The 21,618-nt window shown below is 39.5% G+C and overlaps 1 protein-coding gene across 1 annotated transcript in view; it reads left to right on the top strand.

Annotated features, from left to right (window-relative positions):
* Positions 1-21,618, top strand: part of alk (ALK receptor tyrosine kinase) — a gene marked incomplete at its 5' end in the record, with an annotated part of 158,890 nt that overhangs the window by 70,443 nt on the left and 66,829 nt on the right. The window contains 1 exon segment of the mRNA XM_014337279.2: positions 18,196-18,327. Coding sequence (XP_014192765.1) covers positions 18,196-18,327 — 132 coding nt within the window.

Below are 21,618 nucleotides of genomic sequence, written 5' to 3'. Positions count from 1 at the left end.
GAGTGTGACAAGAGAGGAAGTAAGAGAAGGAGAGGAAATGCAGTTCAGTTCAGTGCATATCTAGTCTTCACTAGGGGTAAGTCTTCCCTTACCCCAAAATTCTCTTTGTAAACTGAATCATTCAATCAAATGCTGCTAATGAAAGTGCAAAATTTTAAAAACATATAATTAGCCTAACTTCACATCAATCAAAACAATTTCCATCTCACTTAAAACAGAAGTGATTCTCCAGTGGGTCTTTGTGTAACTGTTACAAAGAGTATGATGCTGCTCATGCAAATCCAGCTTTAGTTGAACAGTATCTAATTGTTCTTTGTTTTGGGTTCACCCTGTTCCTCTTCCCTGACAGTGCATAAGCTCTGGCTGATAGACAGAGAGAAAAAAGCATGCAGACGTGCCACGCTCTCTTCGGGCACCACCTGGGTCCCTAGTACAACACCCACGACACACATCCCACTTCTAAACAAAGTCCTAATCCGTCTCGGCACGCTCGCCGTGTGGCCTCACCACATTTCGTGGTGTTCTCAACCTCCCCCACTTTTTCCTCCAGCACCTGTCACAAACCTGAGCTCAAATTACCTCTCTTCTCAGAACATGAAGCCAGAGTGCTCCATTAAGGCTCTCACACTAAATCCCTGACAAATACACTCGTTTGCTTTATTTGTTCTAGTCCCTTGCACTGAAAAGTTGCTAATTACTACTATTAATGACCTCCATTATCAAGCTTTTGGGGTGAATAGCTGTAAGACTGATCCACACTTCAGTGATTAATTGTGTTTAATTTGGTCCCAAAGGTTTGAAGTTTTAATTTCAGCAGACAGGAGGCTGTGGACACAGACTGTTGGTACTGTTATGGTTGCGTAACAATTTCCTTTAGACTTGGAAGACTTTTTTTAAGAAACGCATGATTCAGTCTGACAGTTTTAATTCACTGATTCACTCATTATTTGATTTTTTTAGCAGGTCTGCCTTGAGATATTCTGTATTAGCAGAATGGATGTATTATTTATAATCATTTAGCTAATAATTCATCTAAATACGATGCATTCAGTTGAAATTACTTCTCCTTTTCATCTTTTGCACCTGATTTGTAATTTTGACAAAGTCCATTTCCTCCTCTTTAGTTGTTTTCATGGGCAGAAAGGCAGCGATTACTCTAGCTAGTGAAGTGCATGGAGATAGTCAATAGAGAATAAATAAATGGAGCAGTGTCTGACTTCTTTCTCCATACCCTTCCACTTTAATTAACTCATCAGTCACTGGACCAACAAGCAATCCAATTTGCTGCCCTTAAAGTGACTTGTGTGGCTGTATGCCTATCTCCAGTGCTCATCCTTCTGACAGGAAGTTAGAATCCTACCTTCTGCCAGTATTTCTCTTTATGGTTGTCGCATATCTGTCCAGAGAACGTAATCATTCAAACTCAGCAAACATGTCAGCAACACTCTTAACCTGAGAGTAAATAGACACTTCTGTGATGACTGACAATCTCATTAACAGATTGTGTCAATAGCAGATTTGACTTTTTCTTCTGTGACAAGCCAGAAGGTCACGTTTGCCCTAACGTCTATAACAACGTTTATCTGCTCAAGAATTACCCCACAAACTGTCACAATTCATTTTTCCAATTGGACAATGAGCAGAGTGAAGGCAGCAGCGAACCCTTAGGGAATCTGAACCACTGACCTCCTCTTCCTTGGTCCATTTCCTTAACCACTACACCATGCTGCCGCGGGGCATTAATGGAGCGTTACAGCAAGTCTATACTTCACGATTAGGTACACAGCACCATGAAGTGTCCCTAGGCCCATCAATCAAACATGGCCCTGTCGAGAATGCTATGAGGGAAATGGGTTTGGAGAAAGCTACTGTAGTGGACAGAGTGTGGACATGTGGAAGGATGGTTGATGGTATTTTGTAATGGAAAAAACCATTCACTTTATAGCAGGACATCAGGCTTTAATTTAGATTTCTATTTCACTTTGGCTCTTTGAGTGCATGAAATAAACTCTCAGCCATATATCTGCACCGTATGGACTACAATACAGGGCCACCTACACAATACACCTACAAGAGCTGCTCGGCCGCAGAAACCCATGCCATGAAGCTCCTGATGGAGAGTTTTTGTGTTAACGTCGATGTCAAAAGAGGTTTGGAGCTTTACAGTTATTGAGTCAGCAGAGCGTTGGCGCCTCAGCAAACAGCAACTGATCTGTAACTTTCTGTTGTCTGCCACTTAAGTTACAGTAAGATAAGTTGCTGTAGTTCCTAAACACTTCCACTTTGCAATAATACCACTTGCTGTTGCTCTTTGAATATCTAGGTAAGAAATTTCACAAACCTACTTGTTCCATGTAGACCATTTGGCTAGGTCCTTGATTTTATGTAACTCTAGCAGGACTAAAAATACCTGAATTAAAAGACTAAGCGGTGTGGCCCAATATTTTAGTCCACATAGTGTCAATACGTGTATATTACACCCCTAATGTTGCACTAGGCAGCTTTCAGGCCACAGCTCCAAATGATATCAATACTATTGTTTCAAAAGTGTTTTTAAGCCTTAAAGGGATTAAATAAAAATTAGGCTGCTGATGATGCCACATGTGTCATCTCCTTCTAAAACAATATGTATACCAAATTTCACAACCTCCAATGCAATTGCTAAGATTCTTCATTAACATTAACCTCTTGCTGGAGCCAGTATGATGTAGACACAGTATCCTCTATTGTTGTGTGAATCTCACTCTTGCAGCCTCAAGCTGAGCATATTGTCTGGTGCAAATTTAGTTTTATCAGCCTTTTAGATTGATGTGGTGGTTCATGCTTTTTTTTTTTATAATGTTTCTTCAGTTCATTAAGGTTTGCAGGCATTCATTCATGCACAGCTTTCTTAAGGTACCATGACAGCATGTCAGTCAGGTTGAGCTCTGAACATTTGGGTGGGCCATTCGATGATACATCACTGTCTTGTCGCATAACCAAATTTCAGCCAAGCTTTCGCTCCAAAACAAACCTAAGTCATTACCCCTCCACCACCGTGCATAACAGTTGGTATGAGGTTATTATTCCACAATTCATTTTTCTTTAGCAGCAACTTTGAAAATGTAAAGAGATTTCTCCTGCGAGTATTCCCGAGTAAGCCTTGTTCAGTCTTTCTCTAACTGTACTGTCACTGTTTTATTTTAACATTTTATGATGTCCGTTTCTTGGAAGGTTATTGCATTGTATTAATAGACCCTTGAATGCCCCAGACCATCAAACTGCCAAATCTTGTGTTGGTCAAATGCACTTACTGCTGCTTATCCTTACTTCCTATTCCTATGGAAGCAGTAATTGTGTGTGTATTTTTTCATACTTGTTGATGATCAAATGAATAAGTACTCTCACTGCTTGCACAGAAATTATAATACCCTTATAATTTCTATGCAAGCAGTGAGAGTACTTAGTTTTGGGTCCTGTGGAAACTTTCACATGACTGTATGGTCACAACAACAACAAAGTAGCTACTCTGCTTGATACTCCTTTTTCAGTCAAAACAAGCATCAAGTGTTCTATTTAATAAGATATGAAACACAATTTCATATCTTATTAAATAGGGCCATGAATGTCTCTACAGAATTTCATATTTGTTTGATTACTTTACTTTAACTCTGATTAGGAAATTAAGAGTTAGACCGTCTAACCAGCCAACCAACATGCATTGCCATATTGCCATACCTCTAACAAGGACAAAACCACAAAATGTACACATCCACATGCGTAACTCTTTCAGGCTGAGCTTCAAAAATCACAGCTAATCTGTTTTAATATCAATCTAATCATGTCTAATGTAATAAACCAATTTAGTTGGATGTCTGTACTGTCTGCTTGCAGTTCATAAACTGTAATATGAAGAAGCATAAATAACATGTATTTAATGCTCTATGGATTAGATATTTAACCCACATAGAGTTCATGTTGTTCAGTGGCAGTTAATTAGCATGTTTGGTGTCAGTTACATACATTAAATATAGTACATTTTTTGTACAGGAAAAAACATTTGGTAGTTATTCTTTTTATCTTATGTTGATAGTATATGGAATTCCCATTAATGTAATTATGTTACCATCTTGTTGATTGATTTACAGGTTGTTTATTGGCTGACACAAATTAGCTAGGCGTGTGGACATATAATTTTGTTCCTGATTCAATGAGTGTCTAACTTCACTCTAAAAGTCAAATAAAATTAAATAATAAAATCAAATCAAATAATGTTGCTGGGCCACGAGAAAAGACAAAATGTCTGCTGCATTTAATATAGTTTGTACATAATTCCAGTTTAACATTTAATTAAATATAGGACACAAGCTGCTCATCTAATACCAGTGTTCTTCATAATGTACTGTGTTTGTGTGTGTCTGTTTGTGTGTGTGTGAGAGAGAGAGAGAGAGAGAGAGATTGGGCAACACCACTTAAAAGGGATGAAAAAAAACCAAATATTCAGTGAAGTTCCTTTAACGTATATTTATAAGGTGATCTTTATATTTTGCAATCACTGGTCCACTGTCCTGTCTGCAGATTTTAGTCCATTGTTATGTGGCTGCTAGGCAACATGATGATATATTGTCTGGTATTAATAAGGAACTTTCAGAAGCATACGATGAACCTGTAATTAGTTTTGGTTGTTCAACTCCTGGTTGTATCAGAGTTTACTAGCAGAGTACGTGTTATACTGTGCCTCACGGTCTGGCTTAAAAGAGCACTATAAAAATACAGCTTTTGATCACAGATCTCTACTTCATAAATAAATTAAGCCTATATTAAAAAGAAGTTATCATTTACTTTGCGTTCAAAGCCTTTAGGAGCCTTGAAGGCAATCAGAAGTCCATCTATTTGTGAGATTTACCTGGAGCTAATTATATGGATATTTCTGTTGATCTTGTATTTTGTTGAGGATACTTTGAAGTCTTTTGAAAACATGTTAGGATCACTGAGAGAATATACGAGGACAAAAAATTAGGAGAAAGTTAAAAACAGGAAAACAAAGCTCATCAATTAACATAAGATACAACTTGCCAAGACAAGAGCCTTTCTGGCAGTACTAAGCTTTATCACATCCTACCTCTAATCTCTTGCCTTAGGCCTTTCTGCAAGCAGCATCCCCTCAACCCAAACTGTGTTTCTGTTGCAGGCACCTTTCCAAGGCAATCTACACAGGCAGTTTCATTTTAAGATATTGAACAAGTGTTAAATGGCCTAGGACACCAAGTAGAGTGTTCACAACATGCATACGCCAAATGGAACAGATGTCTGAATCAGCACAAACCTGGCAAAGAGGAGGAAATTTCTGGATGTTATGGACTTAAACTAGTATTGACAAAAAGTCAATCACGTTAAAGCAACATTAAATCTAATTACAGTCTGTAAAGCATATTTATGGATGAAGACTTCTGGGGTGAATCTGTTTATTGAGTTTCTCCTATCTGTTTAATATCAAACAGCACATTTTATGTAATCATTTTTATGTAGGTACAGAAGGGTTGGGAAGTAGCTTAACCGGTCATTGATTATAGCAACAGAAATCTTTTATCGGTCTATAATGTGTACAGTTCTTAGTATTATCTTAACATAACAGAAGGGAATTTGTGAGGAATTCAGGCCCCAGTGAAACAGGCTAAGGGATTGGTTGGCAACCCCTTGGCAACCTTCAGTCACTATGGAAAAATGTGTATCCCTCAACAGGTTGACAAGTGGTTGCTTGAGGTTGGTGGTAGATGCTGTAAAATCAACTGCTAAGGCTCTCGTCACGCAGGCCAAGAGACCATTAGGAAACCACTCAACAAACTCGTGTCACTGGGAATAAATTTGTATTCTCCAACCAGTTGGTGAATGGTTGCTATAGATTGCTAGCAGATGCTAGGTGAAACTGGGTGCAAAGAGGGATACAGCCTGTGACTTTCATGCGGGTGACAGTGGTAATCTGCTAGTGATGAAAACAATCACAAGGAGATTTTTGGTGCAGCTCCTTTTGGCGCCAGCAACCACTCACAAACGAGTCGGCAAATAGATATTTTTCCCTAGCGACAAGAGGTTGGCGAGGAGTTCCCTGCAAGTTTCCAGGTGTGTGTGACTGAGGCTTTAGCAATCAGACTTTATAAGTTTTATATTGACTAAGTTAAGGCAGATCCACACACACACTTTCAGTAACTGGCAAACCCTGATGGAAAAACACCCAGCACGCCCCTGCGGGCGGTTTATCCTTCAAGCTCGGGTCCTCTACCAGAGGCCTGGGAGCTTGAGGGTCCTGCGCAGTATCTTAGCTGTTCCCAGGACTGCGCTCTTCTGGACAGAGATCTCCGATGTTATTCCCGGGATCTGCTGGAGCCACTCGCCTAGCTTGGGAGTCACCGCACCTAGTGCTCCGATTACCACGGGGACCACCGTTACCTTCACCCTCCACATCCTCTCGAGCTCTTCTCTGAGCCCTTGGTATTTCTCCAGCTTCTCGTGTTCCTTCTTCCTGATATTGCTGTCATTCGGAACCGCTACATCGATCACTACGGCCGTCTTCTTCTGTTTGTCTACCACCACTATGTCCGGTTGGTTAGCCACCACCATTTTGTCCGTCTGTATCTGGAAGTCCCACAGGATCTTAGCTCGGTCATTCTCCACCACCCTTGGGGGCATCTCCCATTTTGACCTCGGGACTTCCAGGTTATACTCGGCACAGATGTTCCTGTACACTATGCCGGCCACTTGGTTATGGCGTTCCATGTATGCCTTGCCTGCTAGCATCTTGCACCCTGCTGTTATGTGCTGGATTGTCTCTGGGGCATCTTTACACAGCCTGCACCTGGGGTCTTGCCTGGTGTGATAGACCCCAGCCTCTATGGATCTTGTACTCAGAGCTTGTTCTTGTGCTGCCATGATTAGTGCCTCTGTGCTGTCTTTCAGTCCAGCTTTGTCCAGCCACTGGTAGGATTTCTGGATATCAGCCACCTCCTCTATCTGCCGGTGGTACATACCGTGCAGGGGCCTGTCCTTCCATGATGGTTCCTCGTCTCCCTCCTCTTTCTTGGGTTTCTGCTGCCTGAGGTATTCACTGAGCACTCGGTCAGTTGGGGCCATCTTCCCAATGTATTCTTGGATGTTCTTGTCTCATCCTGGACTGTGGTGCTGACACTCACCAGTCCCCGGCCCCCTTCCTTCCGCTTAGCGTACAGCCTCAGGGTGCTGGACTTGGGGTGAAACCCTCCATGCATGGTAAGGAGCTTTCTTGTCTTTATGTCAGTGGCTTCTATCTCCTCCTTTGGCCAGCCTATTACCCCAGCAGGGTACCTGATCACGGGCAGGGCGTACGTGTTGATGGCCCGGATCTTGTTCTTACCATTCAGCTGACTCCTCAGGACTTGCCTGACCCTCTGCAGGTACTTGGTGGTTGCAGCTTTCTAGCGGCCTCTTCATGGTTCCCATTCGCCTGCGGGATCCCCAGGTACTTGTAACTGTCCTCTATGTCTGCAATGTTGCCTTCTGGTAGTTCAATCCCCTCAGTTCTGACTACCTTCCCTCTCTTTGTTACCATCCGACTACACTTCTCCAGTCCGAACGACATTCCAATGTCATTGCTGTATAGCCTGGTAGTGTGGATCAGTGAATCGATGTCTCGTTCACTCTTGGCATACAGCTTGATGTCATCCATGTACAGGAGGTGGCTGACAACTGCTCCGTTCCGTAGTCGGTATCCGTAGCCAGTCTTGTTAATGATCTTGGTTAGTTTGTTTTATATATATATATATATATATTAATATATAATATATATATATATATATATATATATTATATATATATATATATATATATATATTCTACCAATGACCTAACCCTAACCTACAATATATTTCATTTTTAAATGGTTATCTGTTCGAAATGTCTTCAAACTCTTGAGGAAGCTCTATGTTTTTGAGCGATTTCACTGATCCTGTTCAGTGCACTAAAAAGTATTGCTCTATGATGTTTTATGACTTTGATCTATTGCTGGTACAAATTTCAATAGCATTAACAAAAATTTACGTCCTTAAAAAAGCCTCTGATATATTGCATCACCTTCTGAAGAAGTCAGTGTGTCAGCAATGGGTAGCAAACATTTTTCCTGTAGTGGAGTAAAAATAGTGGTTATGACTTTTTACCTTAAAGTTAGTGCACTGAAATGATTTCTCCCGTGAAATAAACCCAAACCTGCTCATCAGACTGAAAAAGATATGAAACATCAAGGCCAGTGCTGTGGAATCAAAGCCCCATGGCATAATGCTGATCATTTTAAACAAAACAAAGGCTACAGTCTCACCACAGTCGCCCTGACTGTGGGAAAGACGCTTTGATGTCAAAGCTGATCTGTATTATTGGTTGGTAACAATGTTTACTTAGCTTTGTAGATGCAGAGTCGTGGTAATGCAAGAAACAAAAGTTGGAACAGCCAGCATGTCATACAATGATGCACTTTGTGAATTTCACTCTTTTGTATACTTTAAGGAAATGACCACAACATTGCAGATAAAAGAAAAAAAAACACATTGAGAGAAATTTTCCACTGGCTCTAATGTTGATATTATTTTCCTGAAAGCTTTCTGGTGGTATAAAATGTCTTATGAAGTCAGACCACGGGCAACCAAACTAAGAAAAATAACCAGAGGAAACAATGCTAAGAATTATACAGCATCATTATAACTGTGTGAAAGTCAACAACAAAACAAAGTTACACATATGCAAATTATAGTTTTATATTTAAATACCTGTTTTTCAACTGTGTGCAGTGCACACCTGAACTTTCTGAGATTTCTACTAACTTGTAGAAAGTACTTCTATCTTTTGTGCCCACAGTGCAAGAACTACGTTCAATGACAGCTCTTAGAATGGGCTTGTTTAGTATAGCTGTCGTTCCACCACAAGAGGAAACTTTTCCGCTCATTTTTGTGTATAGAGAGTGTCAAATCAAGTAGAATTTATTTTATAGTACTTACACAGAAACCAAACTTTAATATTCCATTTTTTAAGGTCAAGTATTACAGAGGTGGCAAAAGTACAGACATTCTTTACTTAAGTAGAAGTCCAGACACTGTGTTTAAAAAATACTCCAGTAAATGTTAAAGTACTAAAGCAACTTCTTACTCGAGTAAAAGTGAAAAAGTACAACTTTTGTAATGCATTGGCGGACAGCTCTGCCATGCATTGTGTAAAGTTAAATGAACCTTACTATTAGTACAAGAAGATAAATGTTATTCCTGTCTAAAATTCTAGTTCTAATAAATGTACTCAGCTTGAATCTGTTGTGAAGAACACAAGCAGTGAAAGAGAATTTCAAAAAAATAACTATTATCTGTTGCCTTCATTGTAGAGGGTGAGTATAACAGCACATTTAATCAATCTGAGATATCTCAGTATAAGAAAAAGAAGTGCAATTTCAATAGTAAGTCTCAGTTTTCTCTACATGATAAAGAAATGCTGCTGTAGTTAATGAGAGAAATCTGTCAGCACGACACTCTGGGTTTAAATTTAAGAAATTGCTGTGTAAAATGATGTAAAATCTTCTGGTAGCCTCCTGCCCAAACCGTACTGGAATTATAAAGCAGAACGTTTTTGTTAATCCACAGAAAATGTTGCATTTTTAATATACTGTATACTGTGGACCTTTAGTAGTGAAAAAAACAGGCACCTTAATTGTTTATCATTTAATTGTACAGGTATATCTTGTACTTCATTACTTTGGTGCAGTGTGAATGGGCATGGTCGAGCTCTTTGTTAGTAGGGCAAGCTGTAAAATACAAGAAAATATGATTAAAAGTCTAAAATCTTTGCCTCCCTAACATTTTCCAAAGACGTCCAGTGAGTCTGACTGGAGTCTTTGCTGGGCCGATTCAGGATCCCGGGCCTTCTGTTTATACTACCTTTGTACCAAACGTATAAAGGTTGAATTCAGTGAATGAATCTAATCTTCATAAGCTTAAATGCAAATTAATCTCTGCTACATAACTGAGTACAGACCATAAGCACCACAGCCATTGTGCACCAGGCCAACACACTGTTCTTCACTCTAAATCCATCACAGTACAGAAAACTAACCTTTTTATTCTGCTAGAAACTCCAGTATTTTCATGCAACATTTGAATTACAGAAATTAAGTATAACTTATGTTTGTTTTGCAGACGTTTTACAATATTAAATTACAAAATTTATGAAAAGACATATACAGATCCAGTATGTGATTAGAAATGAGGACATCTTTTTCTGTCTGTAAAGTTAGTGTTCACTCTTTTCTCTCCGTGGGAAATACTGTAACTTTAGCTAGCGGACACAGTGTGTGACACACAAAACACACCTTGCACTTGTACCAGGTCCAGTGTGTATTTACTGCAATAACGCAAAAAATTACTATAGATCATGCCAGTTCAAAAGTCCCTTCAACCTTCAAAGGTTGCATAAAGATTGAGTGTATAGGGTGAAAAAGAATCCTTCTACCTCTATCTATCTATCTATCTATCTATCTACTATCTGTGATTTTGAAGACTGAGTATATAATAATGTTAATTTGGTTAATCATTTTGTAAATTTGTCCCAGTGTAGAGTCAAATAGACAATAGAGCAGTAATGCAATCTTGAGACTGGTGAACTTGCTGCCATATGTGTGTCCCCCAGTTTGTCAGTCACTTCAAAGTCCCAAGATGGTAGAGGCCAAAATGCTTGGCTTTTCGGATCAAGAGTGCTGTGTCTGTCTTTCAACTTTTTCAAGAGTTGCCAAGTGTTTCACATTGTGACATTGCCTTAAACTCAACGTGGCCTCTGTTGTGTAGCTGTAGTTGAGAATTCTTAGAACCAGTTCAATAACGTCGGTGTTTCCTTGCTCGTTGTTTTGAGGCTGTTATCTCGTCTGTCATTTATAGTTTAGATCAGACAGAGTAAAAATATCAATAAACCTAAAAAGTAGAGGAGATGTATGGACAATGTTTGAGTCCGGTGTGTATATAAGATTAAACAAAAGAAAAACAAATGGGTAATCCAACAATATTGTACACATGTATTATTTTACACTCAGTACAATATCTGTCATTTTTCTGCAGTAAAAAAAGAAAAAAAAATCTTAGGAGTGTAGAATAGATGTTTTTCCCTCTCCGTCTTTGCTCGAGTGTGTGCGGCTCTCTCCAGCAGGGAGCATGACAGATAGTGATAGTGATTGGGCAGAGCTCGGACCAATCGAGCGTGGCTGTGTGCAGTTAATTGAATTCATGAGCGAATACTTCTTGTCCTGTCGACTGTCCGGCGGGAAACCCAGCTGCATCCATCTTGAGTATTGCAGCCACTGTAAATCTCCATAAATATCGTTAAATTTTGCCTTTAATGGGGTGGCAAGATAGTTGCACCACCCGTGCTCGGGCTCCTTTTGATTTTTGTCCCCTGTAACAGAGGACAGGCCACCATTATGGCACTTAAGATGGAAGATTGCGAAGTAATGAATGACCAAAATCGGATAAATGACTTCTAACTACTGCTGAATCATCTGCTAGACTCAATCAAGTCTGCAAAGATATTGTTTCTGTTGTGTTTCCTTTTCTGCTTATTGGCATTCTATCCACACGAAGCACAAGCAGATCTCAAGCCAGGCGGTTCTTCAGACTGGTTTTGTTGTTGTTGTTGTTTTAGAGCACACAGAGGGATTTTACGATGTGACTGACGTGCTTGCTCATCTGTAGGAAAACAAAAACCATATTAATTTCTGGATGAGTCTACCCTCTCTATGACTCCAGATTGTGTTTTTGCAGCTTGTCTTCAACAAGGATGCGTCTGTTTGTATTCAAATCTACAAGCGATATCCACCAAACCATGTCAGAAGTTTTATTCAAATGGCAAGGCAAACTGGTTTGCAAGATCTTTTGATATCTCTCCAAGTGTAATGTCTCTATCAGTGGAATCTAAACGCGATATCTTTATTGGGGTTATGCAAAAACACTAAAATGTTAAGTACTATTGTTGAATTGGTTTCAGCTGAGCTCACTGGTGCTTCGGTTTCTGCCATGAGGGAAATGCTTGAACCAGAAAACCCATCCTAAGCCATTGTTTGGCTTTGGCACGAGCCAATGCAAATAAATGTTTTCTCTGACTTTAAAACTTTGTCTAAGTATTATTCTTCTCATCTTTTGGTTGGCCGGAGATGTTTGTGTATTCATTTGTTTACACATTATTAATCAAGTTCTATATTTTTCATTTTCATGAAATTTTTGCTACATTCAGTCTACATTTGTCGGGAGACAAACAGCACATTCAAACAATGTTTAAACCATTAAAAGAAATAAATAAAAATTGCACATTTTTGCAGTCAGTGACCTCAACAGGTTTTTAGGAAACTGCATTTAAGACATGTTTGGACATCTAAGTCATTTTTTCAAAATTTGTCCTCTAAATTAATTTTGCTTTTGATCTTGTAGATGAAGCCTCTTCGATTTTCATCCTGTAAGCAGATGGCACGAATAAAAGGTTGTTTTTTTTGAAAGAAATAGAACAACTTGGCTTATAATTAGATGACAAACACGAAACGCTAAACTCCACTGAGCACACGTCTGAACTCAAACATGATCAACTGGCAGTGAAATGCACAAAAACCATATTTAACTTAAAAGCTGCTCTTTTTTCCCATTTTTAATTAAATTGAAATTAATTTAATTCTGTTTAGAGAAATAATAAAGCACTCAGATCCAAAGTATTGCAGAGCTGTTATCAAAAAGGTTTTAATGAGACTTTACATTGGCATACAAAAACAAAATATTGTTCCCCCTGTTTACTATGTCCTCAGAGGATACAGAAGGTCTTCCAGGATATCCAACAAGTCACGTAGCAGTAATTAAATAATAGTGACACACTGAGGCCTGCACACTCTCTCTGGAAGCAGCTTTTAACTATGATGGACTAGTGAAGTGACTCCCGCTGCCTATTGATTGTACTTTCTAAATGACTCTTGTCTAGTTACTTGTTAATTGTTCACCAGTCATCCATTAATAGTTGTTAACAGTCAGCTGTGATAACCTGAATGCTTTAGATTGTGAAGAATGGGTTCAGCACACTCCCCTTACACAAAAGCACCATAGCTGAGAAGTAATATAACAGCAAAGTGTTCTCTAACGGTCTCTCCTGTTTCTGGATACCAGTGTCAGTACAATCCTCCGACTCTGACTCTGAAATCTAGTCGAGCTTGGAAAACAAGTCAGTGATGCCGCTAGCATTATTTTGGAAAAAGAAGTTGCACATTTATGTTCTACATAATTTCACTGAAAATATAATGTGCAGATATAAAAAAGCAAAGGCTGAATTGTCTCGAGACGATGAGTCTGTCTTGAGAATATTTGTGTAATTTTATGGAAACTTATCCCATAGCTTTTTTCCCCCTCCTGTGACAGAAATCCAGCATCTTTGTTGAACTCCGAAATGGTTTGCTTTGTCACTGGATAAAAGTGAATATCCCTTTAGGACCCGCTGTGACGGCGGCGTGTTTTTCCTTTCAGAGCCGTACGCGATTTAAGAAAGTTTTATATGCTTACATTTCAAAAACGTCGTAGTTGAGAGGCTTGCAAATGTTGCACCCAGCCTTAAAGGGATTTGCACTTGTTGCAATCAGACTTAAGGGGTTTAATTTCTTTTTGTTTTTGCTACAATACTGTGCCAGAGTCCCAAGACTCCCCCTGTTTCTTTATATTTTCATAGGACTATGGGAAACAGGTGCATCAATTTATTGAAATGTCCAAACATATATGAAAATACAGCATATACACATACAATAGAGTTTGTACAGTTTTAGTGAGCTTTAAGGTCAATATTTGGTATGAAGAGCTTTATTCTTCAACACAGCCTGAAGTCTCTGAGGTAGCTTTCTTGTAATTTATTTAAATAGACCACAGGAAGAGTTCTCCGGGCTTATTGAAGGCCATTCAAAGCTTCCTTTTGGATGTTGGCAGCCTTCAGATGATCCCACACTGCTTCAATAATGTTGAGGTCTGGGCTTGAGGAGGTCAATTCATAATTGATAGTGTTACGTTGTGTGTTTTTCTATCTAGGTATGCTTTTACTGCACTGGCAGTGGGTAAGGGATCATTATACTGAAAAATGAAGCCACTACCAATCAGATATTTGCCAAATGTTACATGGTGGATCAAAATCTGACTGTACTTTTCTGCACTTATAATTCTAATTTCAGTTTTTACAAGATCCCCAACATCACTGGCTGAAATTCCACACCAAACCATCACAGCACCTTCACCATGTTTTATAGATGGCTGATCACTCCTTAAGACTTATTTTCAATCCAGTTCTTGTGTAATTTGGCCTTTTCTCCTGTTTCCCCTTCTTTGATAACCGCCTTTCTATTGAGACCATTACTAATGAGGCTTCAGTGAACGTTAGATGGATCAATTGAAGGTCCAGATGCATCTCTTAGGTCCTGTGTAGTGTTTTCGGCCTCTCCAGTTTTTTTTTTTATTGTTTTGTACATTCTGCACATTGTAAACACAATGCTGGCTTTTTTTTATGAATGATGATTCATAGGTCAGTGTGTCCAATGACTTTTTTTTAAATTAACTTTTAGAAAATACATTCATTCATAAATGACCGGCACACAGAATAGTAAGGCTTGAACCTGACAATTATTTTCTGCTATCTGGATATCCCGACTCCACTGCAAGCCCTGAAATACTGGCTTATTGGCCATTTAGCCTCTGGGGTCAGACGCTAAATCATCAGACAGTAGCTGGTGGCTTCCCGAATTATGAGATCAACCATCTTAAACCCACTTGTGGATTTTCAGTTAAAATCCACAAGTGGGTTTCTGTATGTTTTGTCACTTACCAGCAGCAGCTGTGCCCTCTCCAGTCACCTCTCCAGCTTTTTGCCATCCATACATCATTCCCCTTTCAAAGCAAAGCCAGCCCCATGAGCACAAGGATAACAAAACTCACTTACTTCCACAGGCAATTCATCCCTCACTGACCCACTTGTTTTCACAATCTGACAAGTGTGATTTAAGAACTGCGGTAGGCCAGAAGTGCGGCAGCCACATCTGGCTGCTCTTACCTGCTTCAGGAGCTTAAAGTTAGTGACACTGCCACTTTTATACTGATACTTTTTACTCCACTGTCATCAAACTAAGATAAATCGATGAATTTACATACATCGCCCGAAGGCTTCACTGTACTCTTGGTAACTTTTTTTCCCTTTCTTGATAAATCGCTCAGCTTGCGGTGTCAACATTATACAGAAAGGAAGCCAGTGAGCACAAGCAATGCATAATACATGTGTTGAGCATGACTGAATACACATAGCAAAACCACATCTATACCCCCACACTGGGCGCTAGGCAAACAAGACTTTGCCTCCCCTCATTTGAATAAAATACTGTATTTGCCTTTTTCTCCGTTCCTCCGTGAATTTCACATGTTAGCGAGTCTGCAGCTTCGTGTGTGCAAGCATGTGCTCCATTTAGTTTGTAAAAAAACAAAACAAAGCTCAGGAATGCACTTCACAAACACTGACATTAAGCAGACTCGTTATCAGTCATTTAATCAGGCCAGGCTTTAAAGGGGTTTGAACTGGATTACTCACTGACATGTTAATGTGACTTTCTTACCACAATGGTGTGCTGTGGGAGGCCTCTGACTAATGTGTTTTGTCCAATAAAAATGGCACCCTCTCTTTCTAAGCCAAAGACTTCACCATGCCAGTTTCCTGCTGGGCCGTAAGTTTTTCTCCACCACAATGTGGGAGAAAAAAAAAGAGGTGAGAATACGGCATAAGTGTGAAATGTTGCACACTAAGTAGACAGTAATTCCTGTGCAACTAATTAGATGTTTGCTTATCCAAATGTTATCTGAGACATATTCAATCTATTACCACATCTTTATGTTCTTTATGTCAACACCTGCATCCACTTATAGTAATTATGTTTTTTTATTAGCCTTTATTGGTAAGGTGTACTGAAAGAACTGAAAGCAAGAAGTACATTAAAATATAATACTAATATTGTGGATGAATGAGCTTTAGCATTTTTCTTGCTGTTTGCTTTGTTTCCTTTTGACATACATATTGACTTGTGGCTTTCACTGGTTTAAGCCAGTGATATATTAAAACAATGCTCTCACCAGTGCTGCGCAGTTACCCGCCTATACTTATCTGTGATGCTGGATGATACAAAGTAATTAAACTATAAAGATAATCTAAAGACTTAATGCCCTGGATCACCTCTAACTTGCTCCTCACTTCAGATGAAAATCCCGCATTGCATTAGTTATGGCTGGCCACAAAGTTCAGGCAGATCAATACTAGTCCACATCAACTGACAACCCAGCTGATGCCCTTCTACACTTCCAATTAGTAAATCTCATATAAGGCTCAATATTTAGCCTCCTTTAGCTGACCCATACCTGGTGCGCATCTGCACACTGCTTTGCAACCCATCTCCACCCCAGCTCCTCCTTCTGTCCTCACTGATGCCTGCTCAGGATTTCCATATATGGGCATGGAAGGAGATGGAGGTTCCAGAAATAAGTCATATCTTTAAATATAAAAAACTGCATGCTCAAATATTCGTTTGATTATTGTGGACCTGAATGAAACTGGCTTATTGTAATAATTGCAATGTATCTACTTATATTGACCTCCTGTAATATTATGAGCCAAGATTATGTCTTTCACCCCACATACAAAACATGTTTCTGTGACCGCTTCTTTTTAACCTATAGTGAAGTGTAGCATAAAATTGAGGAAAATCCTGTCTCAGAGTTAGTCAGTATCACCCTGAGACACTAAATCCAACTTTGAGGATGGACTGTTGCATTTCTTTATTATCAGGGTGTCCAAAAAGCATTCTGAAAAACTGCCTTTGTTGAAGATTTCTTGTTCTTAAACGGAATGCTTATTTTTTTCCATCTCCCTACTGTCGCTAAGTGGTTGCTTATAAGGTGTCATTTGGTTTCAGTCTGTTATGCTGGTGCGTGTTTATCATATAAATTATATAAATGTGCCTTGAGATAACTATTGTTGTCACTCGGTGCCATCTAAATAAACCTAAATCAATTCGAACAAAGAGTAAGGGATTATAAAAGTGGATTTATCCTGCAATTTAACTTGGTCTTGCATATTTTCTGCAAGCCTGTGATGCAGAAATGGTGCCAAAGGTTTTATCATCATGTCACGCAGAACATAATGCAAAATGGAAAAGCAAAAAGTTAATTCATTACAAACTTCATGATGAAATTTTGCCAGAATAGTTGTCTCAGCTACCAGCCTGTGCTGCACGCTGCCTCTCCTGCCTTGAAATCGTTATCAGGCTTTAACTCCAAGTTCATCTGAGCAGAGAACAAATCTGCATATTACAGATCAAGGGCAGACTACAGTAGGCGCAGCCAGTCAGTCATGATAAGAATCACTTCCCATTTTTTTTTCCTCCATGAGAGACGTTGGAAAAAAACAAGATTCCCATCAGTGTACAGTTTTTTTGTTTTTTCTTTCCGCCTGTCTGTTTTGTTCTCTTTGCTGTGATCAGTTTCTGATTATTAAGGTGAAGGTGAGATATCACTTTTCTGATTTGCATAGATATGCAAATGCTCCTGGTTACAATTGAGTTGCTGAGACCGGTGATATCAATTGGTGCCTTTGTTATTATGTGTGTTCTCCCACTCCATGTGTATCTGCTAACTGTATCTGGGTCATGTTTTTTTTTTCTTTTCTCTTTGGTGTTTGTGTTCCTTGTCTGATGGATGTGTACTGTATTCAAAGCCAGATGCTCATACAGCGTAAGCCAAGTTGATCATGATGGTGCTGGCAGTCAGCTGATGTAACACAAGGTTTACACTCAGGGGTTATATTAGCCGTTATTACTCACTGATAAACTCTTATGTAGTAACCGTATATTTATCTGAGTCAGCAAGAAAATAACATATAAATAACCCATCAGTCTGAACTTAAACCTAAATCGGGAGACATTTTTCCTTGTCTCCAAAGATGAGGGGTTTTTGTCATTTGTTGTTTTTTGCAGTGCATTCTTTTGATTCTGCTGCCAACAAGCAAAACATCTCCTAAACTCTACCTGAGCTGTGAAAATGCTTTGTTTTCACACACAGTGCCAAAGTGCTAGAGTATCTCCTGCAAACCATTATGTCAATTTCTATTTCTTTCTTCTCTGTTTAGCATCCTCGTCCAGCATGAACATCACACTGGAAGGCCAGTACCACTGTAACAACGGGCCTGAGATCCCACTGGACAAACTCTGTGACTTCAGTACAGACTGCCCGCTCGGCGACGACGAAGGCAACGTGTGTCGTGAGTACACCCTACGCACGGGCCGCTGCCCTTTCTGTGTTTTTGGATAAAAACAGCGCACGTGAAGTCGGTCAGCTGGGGTGAGCCTCATTTAATGAAGCTGTTGCTTCCTGCCCAGCAGAGCAGCAACGGAGCATCTTCATGAGCTTTTCCTGAAAGAGAAGCACAGGGAAAGGCCAATAAAAAAAAGCCAGCTTGGCGAGCATTTCTCACCCTTGACATATTCTGTAGCTGTTATTTCTATCTCTTTGCACATTTGTTTTGTGCTTTTCTCGAGGCCTAGGAGGAACACTACCAAACTATGCTGACATCTCATTCACAAGTGAAGTCCCCCAGGCCTCGCTGTTTGTGTGTGTCTATGTGCGTGTGAGTCCCGAGGATCTTTTTTTAGTCCTACCTGAATGTATTTGTGTTGTTTCTGTGACTTATAACCACGCCGTTGAGATCTTTAACCCCTACGTATGTTGTAGCTTGATTTCAGAGTTCTTCATCCATACTATACTGAGCAAAATTAATTTGCCCACAGTGCAGGTCAGCCTCCCATGTGGTGCTTATTAAAATGATGGCTGCTCCCTCGTGTGTATAGGTTTGCTAACAATGAGAGCTGAAAGATAAGAGGGTGAAAATCCCAGCCAGGCACCGTCTCTCTTTCTACTGGAGGAGGACTTATCAGTCCTAATTGGCCTGAGGGGCTAACTCAGGGGTATAATCTCCATTTGAATACAATGTGTATGTAACATTTTGATTTCATAAGATTTACTTGGACATCTGAGCATAAGTAACAATCAGTAAAACACAAAGCCGGTTTGTACACGTCGTAGCAATATTCCTGAATTGTGTTTTCAAGACATTAATCAGACTGGTGGCTGCACACTCGTACATCAGTAACAAAAAGAGCATGGCAACTCATGTGTAATATTTGACACAAACTAATGGGTTCTGCAGAGAGAGGCTGATTGTTCTGAGTGCATTTCCGCACACCTTTTCCACTTTGTGCTTTTGTAATGCTGAGAGTGTATGAACGCATGAAGGCCAGCTGTCATTTGCTCTGAATTAAGGTTCTGTTTCCGTCTCTGCTTTTTTAAAAGTAACAGTCTTTATCCTTTTTAATTAAGGACAAGGGCTAATTATCCATATGTTCATTCCTCAGTCTATCCTTGCACTTTTCTACTACTGTAGCTTAAGTTCTATATTTGCTCCATTTACATCACTACCACTTGTAATAATCACCCCTGCTGGCTAAATCACAGCGTTCCCTCTCTGATACGGTATTCTCTGTGATATCCACAAGTTATCGTATCTGGATTTGATCTATTTAAATCCTTCATGAGCTGTTCAAAGTTCATTAACGGGGGAAAAGCAGAAAGAGGCCGGAGGAACAAACTTAGCATGTGTCAATCACAAAGATTCCTGACATATAAGAACAACCAAGTCCCTGTGGCTCTCCCTCGCCATCCTACTTCAGCATCATTACACATGAACACATCCTACACTCCTTGTTAGAGAACTTCCTCTGGTTGGCCTGAGTCTGCTGAAATTCTGCAGACACCCCACTTCTTTCCAACACTAGTTTACCTGCTCGAAATGCTGTTAAAGCTGGATCCATGTAGGAATTCACAGTACTGATGTTTGAGACTCTGCTGCAGTATTGCCAGTGCTGATGGTTTTCTTTGCTTGTTTATCCATGATAGCTTTGATTGCCTTTTTGGGAGTCAGTCTGCTATCAGTTGGTGACTGCATGGGGTCAAGTTTGCTATTAGATGGAGTCTGTTTGTGATGATAAACTGGAAAAAATCACAAATCTCTTGCTATCTACAAACAAAGAAATTTACATTAACTACCGGTACTTACATTCAGAGTCCAGCCAGAATCTCATAGATCTGAAACAGAAATTCCACTAAAAATGTTGACGTAGTTGCTGCAGGACAAAAATTTTATTGCAGTATGACGTAGCTCGATCACTTTGTTTTTCCATAAGAATATTTCAGCAGAATGCAACCACTTGATTTAAGTCCGCTGCTGCAAAGAGATACATTACGCTCACTGGCGCAGGCTGACTCTGCTAGTTTGGAACATGTTGGCAACCTTTCTGTGTTTATTAATTAAGCAGCAGTTATTTCCAGACTTTCACCAATCAGTCCGAGTCACACCGTGAATGTTTGGAGACAGGTTGCCTCCCACCAGGTGTCCAGTGCAATCACGATGCGGTAGAAAGTTGCAAAATTGAAGACAGATTTCTTTTAATTTTCTTTTCTTCTCCTAGCGTGTATGTTGATGACACCGCAAGAGAAACAACAATACTGGTTGATCGTTTAAACGGGTTCAAGACACATTCTTATGGCAGAATAATCGTAGTGAAGTGCTAGTTGTTTTTCATAAGGAATAATAATGCATTAGGGTGGGACTGTAACCAAGAAAAATGGAGGTGAAGCTACTAATGTGCTTGTTACGGTGTCTGTTCTCACCTAAACCCTAATGATTTTGTAAACTGTTTCAGGTCCCCTGGCTCGCCAGAAAGTGAAGTTTGCACCATGCTACCCACCTTACACCACATTTCAATCCAGAGTCTTACACCGTAACACATCTGATCACTTATCTTGTTTCGACTTTCATTTACAGTTGCTCTAATCTGTCATTTAAGAATAAAGAGCCTAAAAGAGCTCAAAACTTTGATTTCTGAAATGTATTTATTTTTTCCTTTGCCTGTGCTGCACCTCTCTAACAGCAAATCAACCTGACAGTATTTTCCTTAATGCTGCCGACGGGCAAACAAAGAAACGGCAACTACACACAGAAGCCCCACCTCCTTTGGCAGAGGTAGAAAAATAAAGGCACAAAAATTTATTTTTGTAAGGTGCTTAGCGAGTCATCTGTTGGTACAAAGAACCATCTGCCAGAAAGTTAATTGGCAAACTGGTTCAAAACCTCACCAATATAATGTGAAAGTTAAAAGAATTTGGTGATCAAATGTATCAGAAACAGCCCTCTGATCAAGTAACTAAAAACATTTGCTGGCCTCTAGACATATCATATTCATCTCAGTCAGGCTGTCGAGACTCAAAAGCCAGATTGAAACTCAAGTTCAAGTTAAGTGTGGGGTTTTTTTTATGACTTTCTCTACAACTGTACTGAAAATAGAAGATTGGAGTCAGTAGTCAACCATTGCTGATATATTAGACAACCATAAATAAATATAAATATATATATATATATATATATATAGATAGATAGATAGATAGATAGATAGATAGATAGATAGATAGATAGATAGATAGATAGATAGATAGATAG

The sequence above is a fragment of the Haplochromis burtoni genome, unplaced genomic scaffold (assembly GCF_018398535.1).
Source record: "Haplochromis burtoni strain Fernald_Lab_line unplaced genomic scaffold, NCSU_Asbu1 Contig_174, whole genome shotgun sequence".
Lineage (NCBI taxonomy): Eukaryota > Metazoa > Chordata > Actinopteri > Cichliformes > Cichlidae > Haplochromis > Haplochromis burtoni.
The sequence above is the reverse complement of the archived record's forward strand: the minus strand, read 5'-3'. Positions and strand labels throughout refer to the sequence as shown.